Raw genomic sequence first — 15,201 nt, forward strand, 5'->3', positions numbered from 1 at the left:
ATCTCTAAATTCTGTACTGGGAGGCGTGCCTTGAGGACTGGTTTGGAAACCACTGGTTTAGCACATGGAGCTGTAGTGTGTACAAATTAAAAATCCATTTAATTTTACTTTGTCCTAATTTTCTAATTATGTTATAGGCTCTCCAATTTTTTAGAAACTTTTTGTATGGCTTAAAATGATGTACCCATTGTTTTACTGTTGTGTTTAGATTTAAAATGTGATGAGAGGCTATGTTTTTCAAATTTATTTTGAGTTCTTCTTACATGTTCTTGTACCCTAATTGTGAGATGTCTTTTGGTTCTACCTACTTAGGCTAAACCACAAGGACAGACGATCAAATAAACAACATTCTTAGCATGGCATGTAGTTAATTGTTTTATTCCATATATAGTTTTCTCGTTATTGAGATGTTTATATTTTTTAATTGCACTTTTTTTATTTCCTGTATATGTACAAGCTCTGAAAGTGCCACTCGCATAAAAACCTGTACGTTTGTGAATTGGCTTCAAATGGTTCTGAGTTAATTTTCTTCCCCTATGTAAGTTATTACAGGTTGGTCTGGGAGTAAAGTGTTAAAAAGATTGTAATTTTTAACAATTGATTCATTTTTTAATTTTCATTATTTGATAGCTACTACAATTCAAAACCACATGCAAATGATATTTGAATATTACTGTGCTTAATTTTTGTATCTTTGTATCCTCTTAATTTAGCTCTGGCTTCCATAATTACTTCTTTTCTAAAGCATCTTCATTAAAACCTTTTTGTTTAAAATCCTCTTAAATTGTTTGAGCCTGCATATAGAAGTTATCTGTATCTGTGCAGTTGCATCTGATAAGTAGAAGTTGAGCATTGCGGGGAATTGAGCATCCACTCTAATAGATGCAACCTTAATCTCCACTTGTTTGAAGATGGTGCAACATTTGAATTATTCATTTTCTACATAAATAGCCATGTCCAAAAAAGTGACCACCTTTTTACTATAATTTACAGTTAACAAAATTTCCAGCTATTAAGATTTAAATAGATTTTTTTTTAAATCAACACAAGATTTTTCATCCTAGTTATCTATCGCGGTTATATACATACCATATTTTTGTATGAAGAGGAAATTAAGAATATCTCGCTGATATCTTTAAAAAAAATAAAAAAAAATAATCTTACTTAAAGCCTAAATAGCTAAGGAATTATATTAACTGTAAATTATAGTGAAAAGAAGGTCAGTTCATTCTATTAAAATCATGCACCTTCACAAAAGTGGATTTCAGGAGTTATATCTATCAAAATTGTTGTCACTTTTCTCCATGGCTTCTCAATGCCCCCAAGGCGCAACTACTACTTATCAGATGCAACTGTACAGATATGGATAATTCCATATGCAGGCTCAAAAAAGAGGATTTTAAACAAAAAGGTTATGATCAAGATGCTTTAGAAAATGCTTAGCAATAAGTAATTAGGGAAGTTAGAGCTAAATCATTAGGGTAAAAAGATTTGAAAAAGTTAAAACCAGTGATAATCAAGTACCGTTTATGTGTGATTGGATTTGTAGTAGCTATAGGAAGAGAATTTTCAAATGTGAATATTGAAATAAAGAGAATTTTCAAATTCTGACCAATTCTTAAAAACGACAATTTTCCCAACATTGTACTCCCAGACAAAATTGTAATAATGAACAGGGGAGTACTAAATTATGGTACAAGAACACACACACATATATATATATATATGTATATATATATATATATATAATTACAAATAAATTTGAAAAACATAGCTTTAGTCACATTTGAAATCAAAACACAACAATCTACAGTTTTTAGCCATACAAAAAGTGAAATGAAATGGATGAAACAATGACTTTGAATTCTGTAATTTTTTATGATTTGGACACATATTTTCTTATTTAAGTAACCACTATGCATGCAACATGTTCACAGGTGTCACATATCTATATATTGTACTCCACACTTATGGTATTCTGAAAACACTAATTGTATGTATATAGATAATACATTCAGTTACACACTTTAACAATACAACAAAATAATTATATTTATTTGTACATTAATGTACATAAGTCAGGGACATTTTGATGCATTTATTATATTTTTTTACATTTTAAAATATATCAATAACTTAAGGAATTTATACTGTTCCTATGTGATCCCCCGCTTTTGATTCTGCATGTCTCCATGGCAATGGATGCGATTACAGAAACATGAAAGGATTTTCAGTGTTCTGCAAAAAACGAGAGTGACGCGATGCCAGGATGGCCGATAGGTCACTTCCGTTCTGGATTTCTTGCCAAGACTTTTCCCTAAGCTAATTATGAATGTCGGACTTAACAATTAGCAGCTATTGAGCACACTTTAAAAGAGATTCCCTTTGACAAAGCCCCAATTGCAGGAAAGTGGTCTTGGACCAAAAGAACTATATATTGTTGTTACTGTTTTTATTCTTAGTTTGGTTTAAACTTGTTTATAAATCCTGATTTTATTTTACCACAAAATAAATTGTATTATACAGTCTACGAGCAACATCCTCTCTGCTGCCTGGTCCATCTTTCTTCAAGGGGACTACCACACCTCAGTTTTTAGAGGCTATATGTCAGGGCAGCTTTGCTATATATATTTACCTATCATCACCACTGGTATTTAAACTGCACTATTGGTGTCTTTTTTTTGCTTTTTTTAAATTTTTTTCATCCAAGCATCAAGAGAAGGAGTGTGCCACCTTTCAGTTACACAAGTGCTACAGATTTGAGCCAATCTTCTCTAGTCTCTATGCCATATGAGTATGCCTATTTTGGGACTCACTCAATTGAAAAATTTAAACCAGTGTTGCACTATATATTTTCTCTCTTTCTTATTTTTCATACCTAGCATATTGTGTTCAAGTGCTCCCTTTCCATGTATAGAGTGAGTGTGTTTATTGTATTTTATATACATACACACACACCATTCTGAGCTTCACTTACACACTGGTGTTTTGGCTGTGTCATCTTGTCACATAGTGTATTGGTTACATGTGTTGTATTGTTATTGTGGTGTCAAGGGAGGAACAACATTAGTGTTGAAGCGGGTTTTAATCATTTTTTTTCCCTTTCTGTGAAGCACCTTTCTTCTATTTTCTTAGAACCTTTTAGCATTAATAGAGGGATGGTTATAGTTATAGTGTTAATATTTTTTTTTGTTACAGTTACATTCTTTGCTGATTTAATATTTATACATGCAAGATTAATGAGCAAATTAAATCCTCTCTTAAAGATAAGCCATAAGCCTACTTGTGTTTTAAATAACTGTGCCTAGTATTACAATTAAATATGGCTATTCTACGTGTTTGTGATTTTTTGATTGATTTGCTTACAGCAAATATATTGAGTCACATAATCCATTTTCATTTTCCTATTTGAAGAATATCTAGTTTCCAAAACACAAAAAGTTCTAAATTCTGCACACAGAAACACTTTTACAAACACACAATGACGATGCAAACACACTTTGCAATAAAAATAACACAACACAACTTCAAATTCAAAATTGTCCAGCAGTGCAAATGTGCATTATACATAAGTTGCCTATCTTAATAGTTCATTATAATCAGCAGTCTCTATCTAATGATATACAAATGAATACATATAACTATGTACAGAATAAATCACGACACCTCATAAACTGATAACTTTGAATGTCTTTTTGTATTATTTCCCTGTCTATGAATTATTTTTTCCTTCCTGAATAATAAATCTCTCCTAATTTTTGCTATGTCTGATTTATTTGCAATTCACTAACCTGTCTGCTTTCCAAAGCCTCCCCCAACTTTCCTCTGTAACCCTATATATCCTTTCTTTCCTCTCTGTTATTTTTATTTTCTCACACTCTCTAATGCTCTGATCTGCAGAGTTCTGGTCACATGGACCTAGACGTTCAGTACGCTGAGCTGGACACGTCTGCCCTGGCGTCACCTCCCGATACTGGGAGCTCCATCCACGCCAGCGGAGACCTTGTCGAATATGCAACAATCCAGCCTCACTTACGCTAACGCATGCAACCTTGGCCCTTCCCCTGAGCCTGGCCACAAGGTACTCCCTCTGCCCCTAGCTCCATATAACTAGGGGCAGTACAACATTGTGATGCCGCATTGCACCTCCTCACCAATCCCACTTATGTTCCCACATTCCCTGGTTGTATCCTGCATGCTAACATTATATGCATGGTTCTTTTTTCAGCCTGCCACATGTAACATTTCAGTACATCTCTAAATACACAATTCCAGATACATGCCATCTGTAGCATATGTTCGATCACCACCAAACCATCAAAAACAAACATTATCAAGACCTATAGGAATATGCTTTAAATATGAGGTAGATAAATTGTATTATTATGGAACTAGCTTTTACAACATCTCTATATGTTGCCTTGAGATCCTAAGAGTAACAAACAACTTAAAACAGGGGTGCCCAACAGGTAGATCCCCAGATGCTGTAGAACTACAACTCCCATGATGCTTTGCACACTTTTAAAATTCTTTTAGAATGAAAAAACATAATAGAAGCTGTAGTATTAAAACGTCTTGTGATCACCGTTTGGGCACCCCTGACTTACAAGAATGAATGTAGTTATACAATGTGGTTTCCTTTTACGATAATCAAAATGAACAGACAACCAATGATTCAAAAATATTCTCGTGTTGGTGGTATGCCTAATTTGATACAAACCAAAATATTTGTAGTAATATCAAAGCAATGCAATTGAAATGTACCCTGACAACCCTGATAGACATTCATGAATTGCAATTACCAGGTTGTACTATAGGTCATGAGCTTCAGTTGAGTTATATTTGCATTACCACTTCATGTTTTATGTTGAACTTTTGAAGTGCATGTACCTTCTACAAAAAAATTATTGTGAATGTGAATCAGCAAACAAGGGTTTCCTTTAAACATATTAGATAGGGCTATTACTAATCCTTTAAACTTATTTTGTGTTACAGAGGGGTGACCAAGGAATTGTGCCAGCAATCAAATAGTTAAAAGGAAACCCTTCCATCCATCTTAATGATTTTGTATTGTGGAAGTTACAGCCAAAAGTCTTAGAGCAGTGTGGTTTTCACTTGGTGGTCTGGGGGCCATACGTAGTTGCAGAACCTCTGATGGTGGTGTATGGATGAAATAAAGAGTGTGGACACACAAGTCATGTCTCAAAAAAATGAATGTGCAAAAAATAGATAATGTGAGAAAATGTTCTTAAATTCACAGATTAATTTAAGCTATTTACTATGTCTATGCTTTTTTTTTTGACAGTAATAAATTAGTCAGCAGTATAAAAGTATGCAAAAGTTCCGGCATGATACACATCATCAGGGAATTATCCAGAATATATTAATTATTGCTGCCATGGTTATGTTTTAAACAGACTTTCATAAAATAAGAAACAGATGTATGCACGTTTACCTTGAATCGTATGGAAAATTTGCGTAGGGGGTTGAGAAAAGTAGTTGTGTTTCTATTATCATTTTTACCTGCCTAACAACCAATTGTAAAACTATGTTTCTTTTCTCACTGTAAAACAGAAATAGGTGAAATACACTAAATACATTATATACACTAATAGTGAGGTATGGTGACTTAAAGTTAAAATTAAGACCAAAACAGCAGAGTTGGGGAAAAATGATCCAGATATTTGGGTATCTCAGCCAGTATTTTGCACATCGGTGTCCAAATCCCCAAACCTCACGTCTTTGTGCATACACGTCTTGGTTGTAGGGATGGGCTAAGAATTCTTGATTTCTTCAAACATTAGAAGGTGAAAAAGGAAACCTCAGTGCCTCTGCCAGCAGTGCTCATAAAACATGAATTTATTTCACCTTTTGTTCACACATCCGCATATATAGTACATGTCTGCACATGTGTTTAACGAGATGAAAAAGTGAATAGGCAGGGCAGTATTTTTTATCGTAACAAAACAAACACAGCTAGTATGCATCATCATCTTTGAAGTAAGGTTAATATTTAATACGAACAGGATAAAACGGAATTCTTGCATAAATCCGACCAATAAAGTATTAAATATATAACATACATCACCATGCGTAAATTGTATTACCACGGATAGCTCTACTTATATTTTATTATTGGTGGTTGCTGTGAGCATGTCCCATACATTCCAACCCTCAATGGCAAATTGTGTTGCTATCGGTGTCACTACTACTCAGAAGGGGATTAGTTAAGGAAAGATAAAATCTAGATAATAATTCACCACCTATAGCATTGTGTGTCTGCTTCTCACCTTGTATGGGTAGAACAATGCATACATGAAAAAAAAATGAATATCAGATTCAAATTGGGCCTACCAACAATGGTCACATTTTGGAATATGGATATGGACTTTTTTGAAAGAGCCCTCTTGAAGGAAAAATACAGATGACTGACACTGGCATGTTGATCCAAGTCAGGTACTGTTAAAACGAACCTTTTATCCATATGACTCGATAGATGAAAAGCTCTGTATAGGATAGATGTTTCGTGTAAAGGTACAGACGGTGTGTGGGTAAATTGCCCATATAGAGACATTATTTTTACATTATTGTGACATTTTAGGAAGCTACTTTTCTAAACTGATATCGAGTTCCTCACAATTTGAATATTTTTGTATGTGTGTTTTGTACATAGTATGTATATATACGTTATGTGGAAAAAAATGCATATTTGCTAATTTGCTAATATTTAAGACCATGTCAGATAAAGAGATATTGTATGATTATTTGATAACTTAAAGGGATAACTATGTCATCTCATTGAACAGGTTATAGTGCATGGAGTCCCTGGTACTGTCCAGCCATTTTCAGGTAGTTTAATAATAAATGAGGGTCACTGGCTTCCCATAGCTCCACCCTGTGGCTAAGGCAGGGATTACACATGTCATTGTAGCCATAACTTTGCATTACAGCAATGGCACTGTGATAGGCTCAATGCAGTCTACTGACATTCTCAAGCAATCACAGCCGCCCACTGCTGCTCGGCTAATGTTTCCTCAGTAGCCCAAGCAGCACAGAGTGGATGCATTGCTGGGGACTCTTAATTAGCATTTAAACATTTATTTACATTTAAGTTTTATGCTAAATGGAAGAACAGTACAAGGGACTCCGGACACTATAAGCACTTCAATGAGATTAAGCAGTTTATTAAAAAAAATTTATTTTAGATGTTTTTAAGAATCCCTCAATGGTGATCTATGTGAAAAGGTTTTTTTTTATCCTCTGTTTATCCTATGTGCAGGCAAAACATCCTATGGTTCAAATAAATGTCATGTAAATTTTTTAATGTTTTTTTTTAAATAAAATGAATTTAGTAGTGACCGAGTTAAATTGATCTGTATTTTAATGCATAACGCTTTAAAGAATGATCTCTTAATGGTATGAAGGCTTTTTTGACTGAAATTCATGGTTAACATATAATAAGCAAATCCTACAAGAAGTGAGTTTGTCTGTGTGTAATGTTAAACAAAGCAAATCGTTGCAGGCTGGAAGGATATTAATCGTGGTTGATGTTATCGTCTGCAAAAAATCAAGATTTTACACATGTTGCACAGGATTTGGATCTGAGGATTCAAGAATTCTAAAATTAAAACTTATATAACTAAAGCCATGGTACAGCCAACGTGAAATGGACAAACAAAAGATTAACATGAGAGAGATAAGTCTAAATTAAAATGGATAAATCAGAAGGACCAGATGAGATGCAGTCACATTTTTGAGCCTGGTGCAGTAATTGCTAAGTTCCTATTTTTCTTTAAAGACTGCTCTAGCAGACATTACCACAGACTTGGAGAAAAGCAAGCATGGTAGTCAAATGAATAGATCGGTAAGCTTAACATCAATTACAGAATGATTCTTGGATTGCATGATGCAATATGGTGATATATCCCACTCTAAATTCGAAACATGTGGAAAACAGTTCTTTATGCATCCTTTAAGATAGATGTACTGCAGATGAAATGTAAAGCTCATTTTTTCCTGCTTTTAACCCAAAACAAGCATCAGAAAAATAGATGTGAAACCTCAATTTTTAAACATGTATTCTTGTGTAATCTGCGTACTGAGGTCCCTAGAGAAGTAGTTCTTAAATAGATAATGATACAGATAAACTGCACTCCAAGTGTTACCTAACATCACCGTTGACTTGTGTCTGCAGTCCAGTTAATTATTTTTTCATAGGTCTGATTCATGTCTTCCTTTACCAGTCTAATTACCAGACGTTATGACTTATTCACTGTATCTAAGTTATGTTGTCTTCTCTATAAGCAATCCTGTATATGTAGACCTGCAACTAAATACTGAGGACGGAATACTCTAGAGCTGTGATGAACACACTTTCTCCTGTTCTGCAATGTTATGATCGGTAATTCCTTAGTCTATAAAGAGACTATAATTTTGATGCAATGAGTATTATGGATACTAACCCTAGCCATGTAAAAGGATGAAAAAATATGTGGCTGTAGGCTGTTGTGCACATTCAATATGTAAGTTTAGATTGTCATAAAATGAGCTCTGGCTTGTTTGAAAGAGACCACCAGTAAAGTCCTGAGATCCACTGCTGTCTCTACTGCATGTAGCCAACATCAAGTGAGAGACTGTGAATGTTCTGGCTGCTGTTATCTGTCAAGTAAATTAAATGTGTCATCACTTCTGGGATATTTTCAAAAATGCCAATATATAGACTAACCACCAAAAGTACTCGGTAAAGCTGCCAAAAATAGAGCTCAACCGTAAGAAGATCTTCTGTTTGGGATGAAGCTTTATCAGTTAAATGATTTTTTTAATGGGTTTTACTATATTATTAATTATTATTTAGTAGACACTGTGAACGACATGTCTTTAAAATATGAATTCTATTTAACTCACTTTCTGTTAGTAAAGTATTTGCTTATTTATAATGATACCTAGTGTATTGAATTTTCTTCAACATCTCATGTGAAATGAGGTCCAAAAAGTTATCATCAATTAATTGAGTGGAGGCACTTTGATAAAAAATCAAAAAGGCTACATCCAGATATCTTCTCGAAGATATTTATCATGCTGAAAAATGGACATGACCAATTAACCTGCTAATTCCCTGATGGTTTGAGGTATAAAACATGGGTTACATACAGTTATTCTGAATCGAGAGTTATCTGTCATCTTCAACCTAATTTAAGTTATGTTTTTGTTTTGATTTGGCTTCAAGCAAATTGAAAAAAATATATATATTGTTAAACGATCATCTGTTAAAATGTATTCTAGTACTGTTGTCTGATGTTACCTGGCAGTAGTTTAATAGTACAATAATCAAATAATATAGACAGAGGAAAAGAACGCTTAGTTATGGGTGACTTGTGTTACCCATATGTCATCTGTTTGTTTGTTTTTTTAATAACTTTTTATTTACATTTTATAAGTATGTAAAGAACATTCATTACATAGCTTCTATTTTACAAAAGGAAGTTCCTCTTATAAAATAGAATAGCAAATATAAGTTACAGATAAATGCAAACATAGTTTGGCTTTCGTATGTCATCTGTTTTTAAATGTGTGATACACAACACTCTAAGATTGTTCATATCATTTTGGCTTGAATACACCAAAAATGCAGATTTTCAGTATCTATTCTTGTCTTCTTTTATTCTGATTTGTTCTTGAAATTTAACTGATGCCCATCTTGAGCCCTTACTGTTGCCTATATGTCTATCTGTGACTTGTCAACTGCCTGGTCTTGTCTCCATCACCAATTTCAATTTCTCCACTCTTAACCCTGGATTACACTCTTACTGGAACATGTTGTATACTAAGGGTCTAGCTGGACTTTCTGTAACTCCCAATGCTACTTAAAGCTAATGGCTGATATACCCTGGTAAAGATGGAAGGATTGAAACATCATGCCTTATTAAGGAGACATCAAACAGACACACTTCTAGATAGGAGTATTGGCTACTCTAGAACTCCTGAACTAACTATTTAGGGTTTGTACACTTCTTCATAGTGGGCAGTTGTTTATCCATAGTTTTTTGCTTTAGATTTGTGAATTGAATTGTGTGATGTCGTAAAGCACACAAAAATCAAAAATGCAAACACAACAATTCCAGTTAAACACTTAAAGTTTTACTGGAAATGCATTTGTCTTTCGAAATATGCACTGTATGAGCACTGTTGTACTCTCAAAATGATACTTTCCCCTTAATAAATAGTAAGAATAAGGTATACAACAAAAACTAACCATTTTCACAGCTAATGTTGATTAATGTCAGTAGCAATCAACCCTGGCGTGTGAATGCCAAATTAGTATATTATCTTTTTTCTTTTCATCTATAAAGGAGTTGATCAATTTGGTCTCAAATTCCAAAGGAAAATGATATATTTTTGCGCACAACACACATACTACAATAGTGTGCCCTTTATATAGGGCAGATTGCATAATTTTTGCAATGCAGATGTCATACATTGTGGCGTCACAAGAATGGCTCTACTCTTGACCAGACCATTACCCTGTCGTGGTTTCCATTTGGTTCCTGATCAGCGAGTTATTTTTTGTGATTATATCTGGCATCGACCCTTGGCTTGTATATTTTCTCTGTGTACTTCTGTGTAACCTGAACAGTTTAGTCTACATTCTCTACTTCTGTAATCCTGACCTCGGCTTGTTCTACTGTTCACAATTATTTTATTTTATTTTATCTTTACCTGCGTTAAGCCCAGCCACCAAACACGTACAAGTTTAGTACAGTACAGTAGCTATTACAATAATAAAGGTTAAACCAACAGCAAGAATGATCCCCTCCATGAAGATTGAATATCTGGAGGCATAGACTGATTGTCTGCCGGATGTACTCTGCAGAAGATAGTGCCACCTGTTAGATACAACTGAAATACACGCATATGCTGTTTATATTATGCATTAATACAATGAATATAATCTTTTTTTCTCTGGGAATGCGAATATGCCGTATGGCTGAAAAATGTAATGTTTATTCACTTTGCAATACCTTTATAATACAATTGTGGGATGTTATGAAGTATACATAATATGTTAAATTAAGGAACATACTTTGCATGAGGCAAAGAGGAAGGCACATGCTATGGATTGCACCATGATCGAGGTACTGCAGTTGATTAATCTAACTATCTGTTTGGAGTGGTCCACCTTAAAGGATGGGCAATATATCCTTGCTATGTAATTGAATTTATAATGAGATCTTTCCTATTCATGGAAGCTATGTTTGCCACCATTTGAGAAACAGATCATGTTTTGATGCCTGAGCACTTACATAGTCTAATACGAATATGAATTAGTTTAACTTTTAGACGATGACATAAGAACATTTTTTGGTTACTGCAATAATGCTACAGACAGGATTTGGAAGAAGCTTTAATTAAAATCCCTCTATCCAGCAGTGGGATAGAGCTACTGTGATGACAGACCACTGAGTTAGAAGAAGAGGTCGGACATTTTTGCGATAGTTTGGTTGTTTTAGTGGGGTTTGCCCAATGCTAAAACATGATTGGCTAGTGATACATCAATACATGCTGTAATGGAAGGCCAAAATAATTGACCAATTGAAGTTATACATACTTATGTTTATGTGAAGGTCCTCTCTTGTCAACAAATTTGTTTGTGTTGTGTACTGAAATTATACACTTTTACTTCTGGAGCCTAATACAGTATGTCAACCAAAACCAATCATCCCAGCATTAATCCTGAGATATCATGCATTACAAATTTATATTATGTTCCAACATCTTAGCTGTCTTCCTTGGTGAGCAAAATAATTTATGTCCCTCATTACCATCTTATCTCATAATCCTCACTAACTATGCATACCTTTCATTTGTTACATTATCCTGTTACAGCTATTCTCTTTGCAAGCTACTCTCCTGACAATAGAGAGAAAATATTATTTACGGTAGGAACAAAAAAATATTTTGAATTCTCTGCATAAAGAGTTAGTTTAGGTTTTGTACAGATTTTTTTTTTTTTTTTTAACGGAGTCTGGATTCTCATTTGCAAAAACCGAATATTCAAAGATATATAATAGTTATTATCTGGGATAAAAGCTTGCTGATTCCAAGATAAATCTGACTACCGTTTTGCAGTCAGAAAGGATTTTTTTCACATTTTGTGTCAAAAATCACTTGAAATTAGTTTTGTTTTTAGTATTTTTAAAAGTTATTTGGATCATGAGCAGGAACATAGATATGTAAAATGAATAACTTGATAGACTTGAGAGCTTTATATCATAGAATGTGACGGCAGATAAGAACCATTCGGCCCATCTAGTCTGCCCAGTTTTCTAAATACTTTCATTAGTCCCTGGCCTTATCTTATAGTTAGGATAGCCTTATGCCTATCCCACGCATGCTTAAACTCCTTTACTGTGTTAACCTCTACCACTTCAGCTGGAAGGCTATTCCATGCATCCACTACCCTCTCAGTAAAGTAATACTTCCTGATATTATTTTTAAACCTTTGTCCCTCTAATTTAAGACTATGTCCTCTTGTTGTGGTAGTTTTTCTTCTTTTAAATATAGTCTCCTCCTTTACTGTGTTGATTCCCTTTATGTATTTAAATGTTTCTATCATATCCCCCCTGTCTCGTCTTTCCTCCATGCTATATATGTTAAGATCCTTTAACCTTTCCTGGTAAGTTTTATCCTGCAATCCATGAACCAGTTTAGTAGCCCTTCTTTGAACTCTCTCTAAGGTATCAATATCCTTCTGAAGATAGGGTCTCCAGTACTGTGTACAGTACTCCAAGTGAGGTCTCACCAGTGTTCTGTACAATGGCATGAGCACTTCCCTCTTTCTACTGCTAATACCTCTCCCTATACAACCAAGCATTCTGCTAGCATTTCCTGCTGCTCTATTACATTGTCTGCCTACCTTTAAGTCATCAGAAATAATCACCCCTAAATCCCTTTCCTCAGATGTTGAGGTTAGGACTCTATCAAATATTCTGTACTCTGCCCTTGGGTTTTTACGTCCAAGATGCATTATCTTGCACTTATCCACATTAAATGTCAGTTGCCACAACTCTGACCATTTTTCTAGTTTACCTAAATCATTTTCCATTTGGCTTATCCCTCCTGGAACATCAACCCTGTTACATATCTTAGTATCATCCGCAAAAAGACACACCTTACCATCAAGACCTTCTGCAATATCACTAATAAAAATATTAAAGAGAATGGGTCCAAGTACAGATCCCTGAGGTACCCCACTGGTGACAAGCCCAAGCTTCGAATATACTCCATTGACTACAACCCTCTGTTGCCTGTCACTCAGCCACTGCCTTACCCATACAACAATATTGGAATCCAAACTCAAAGATTGTAGTTTGTTGATAAGCCTTCTATGTGCAACAGTGTCAAAAGCCTTACTGAAATCGAGGTAAGCAATGTCTACTGCACCACCCTGATCTATAATTTTAGTTACCCAATCAAAAAAATCAATAAGATTAGTTTGGCATGATCTCCCTGAAGTAAACCCATGTTGTCTCTGATCTTGAAATCCATGTGTTTTTAGATGTTCAACAATCCTATCCTTTAACATGGTTTCCATCACTTTCCCCACTACTGAAGTTAGGCTTACTGGCCTATAGTTGCCCGACTCCTCCCTATTACCTTTCTTGTGAATGGGCACAACATTCGCTAACTTCCAATCTTCTGGGACTACTCCTGTTATCAATGATTGGTTAAATAAATCTGTTAATGGTTTTGCTAGTACACCACTAAGCTCTTTTAATAGCTTTGGGTGTATTCCATCAGGTCCCATTGACTTATTTGTCTTTACTTTTGACAGTTGAAATAGAACCTCTTCCTCTGTAAACTCACGTGTAATAAATGACTCATTTATCCTTTTTCTTAACTGAGGTCCCTTTCCTTCATTTTCATCTGTAAATACCGAACAAAAATATTCATTGAGGCAGTCAGCTAGACCTTTATCCTCATCTACATACCTTCCTTCTTTTGTTTTTAATCTAACTAATCCTTGTTTTACTTTTCTTTTCTCATTTATGTATCTAAAAAAGGTTTTGTCCCCCTTTTTTACTGACTGTGCTATTTTCTCTTCTGTGTGTGATTTGGAAGCTCTTATAACTTGCTTAGCCTCTTTCTGCCTAATCTTATAGGTCATTCTGTCTTCCTCACTCTGGTTTTTTTTATAATTACTAAATGCTAACTTTTTGTTTTTTACTATTTTGGCTACATCTGTGGAGTACCACAGTGGTTTCTTGAATTTTTTGCTTTTACTGACAAGCCTAATGCAATTTTCTGTTGCCTTCAGTAGTGCAACTTTTAAATAATCCCATTTCTTTTGGACTCCATTTAAATTGCCCCAGTCTGATAATGACTCCTTTACACATATTCTAATTTTGGAAAAGTCTGTTTTTCTAAAGTCTAAAACTTTTGTTTTTGTGTGGTGTGACTCAGTCACTGTTCTTATATTAAACCACACTGACTGATGATCACTGGATCCTAAACTTTCACCTACAGTAATATCTGATACCAAATCTCCATTTGTTAACACTAAATCTAGTATGGCCTCTTTACGAGTTGGCTCCTCAACGACTTGTTTTAGAGACAATCCCAGTAGGGAGTTTAGAATATGTGTGCTCCTGGCACAAGTAGCTATTTTTGTTTTCCAATTTACATCAGGAAGATTAAAGTCACCCATGATGATAACTTCCCCCTTCATTGTCATTTTAGCTATTTCTTCAACTAGTAGATTATCTAACTCTTCAATTTGTCCTGGGGGCCTATAAATCACACCTACACGAGTTACTGTGTGATTACCAAATTCTAACGTAACCCAAACTGACTCTATGTTCGCCTCACTAACCTTTATTAGGCTAGATTTTATGCTATTCTTTACATACAGGGCCACCCCTCCCCCTTTCTTGCCTTTCCTGTCTTTTCTATATAAAGAGTACCCTGGTATTGCTATGTCCCAGTCATTTTTCTCATTATACCATGTCTCAGTAACAGCGACTAAATCTACACTATCAGTTGCCATTATTGCCACAAGTTCATGGATCTTATTCCCTAAACTGCGAGCATTTGTAGACATGACTCTAAGCTTATCATTTTTTAACACACTTGCTACAGGCACCTTCTGTCCTTGTTTTGGGGGACAATTGGATTGATGTTTTATCACCCTTTTGCCCCCCCCCT

At 34.7% G+C, this 15,201-nt stretch overlaps 1 protein-coding gene across 7 annotated transcripts in view; it reads left to right on the forward strand.

The window, feature by feature from the left end:
• NECTIN1 (nectin cell adhesion molecule 1) overlaps positions 1-15,201 on the forward strand; it is a 333,749-nt gene that overhangs the window by 299,535 nt on the left and 19,013 nt on the right. For 2 of the 7 annotated variants that reach the window (XM_063436436.1, XM_063436440.1), the window contains one exon: positions 3,901-4,081. The exons of 4 other annotated variants lie outside the window; for them this stretch is intronic. In XM_063436436.1, coding sequence (XP_063292506.1) covers positions 3,901-4,041 — 141 coding nt within the window. In that variant the 3' untranslated portion in view covers positions 4,042-4,081. Of the gene's footprint in view, positions 1-3,900; positions 4,082-7,522; positions 8,867-15,201 lie in introns of those variants that run through there. One more of the 7 variants, XM_063436437.1, reaches the window with a different exon arrangement.

Source organism: Pelobates fuscus, chromosome 11 (genome assembly GCF_036172605.1).
Source record: "Pelobates fuscus isolate aPelFus1 chromosome 11, aPelFus1.pri, whole genome shotgun sequence".
In the NCBI taxonomy this organism is placed as follows: domain Eukaryota; kingdom Metazoa; phylum Chordata; class Amphibia; order Anura; family Pelobatidae; genus Pelobates; species Pelobates fuscus.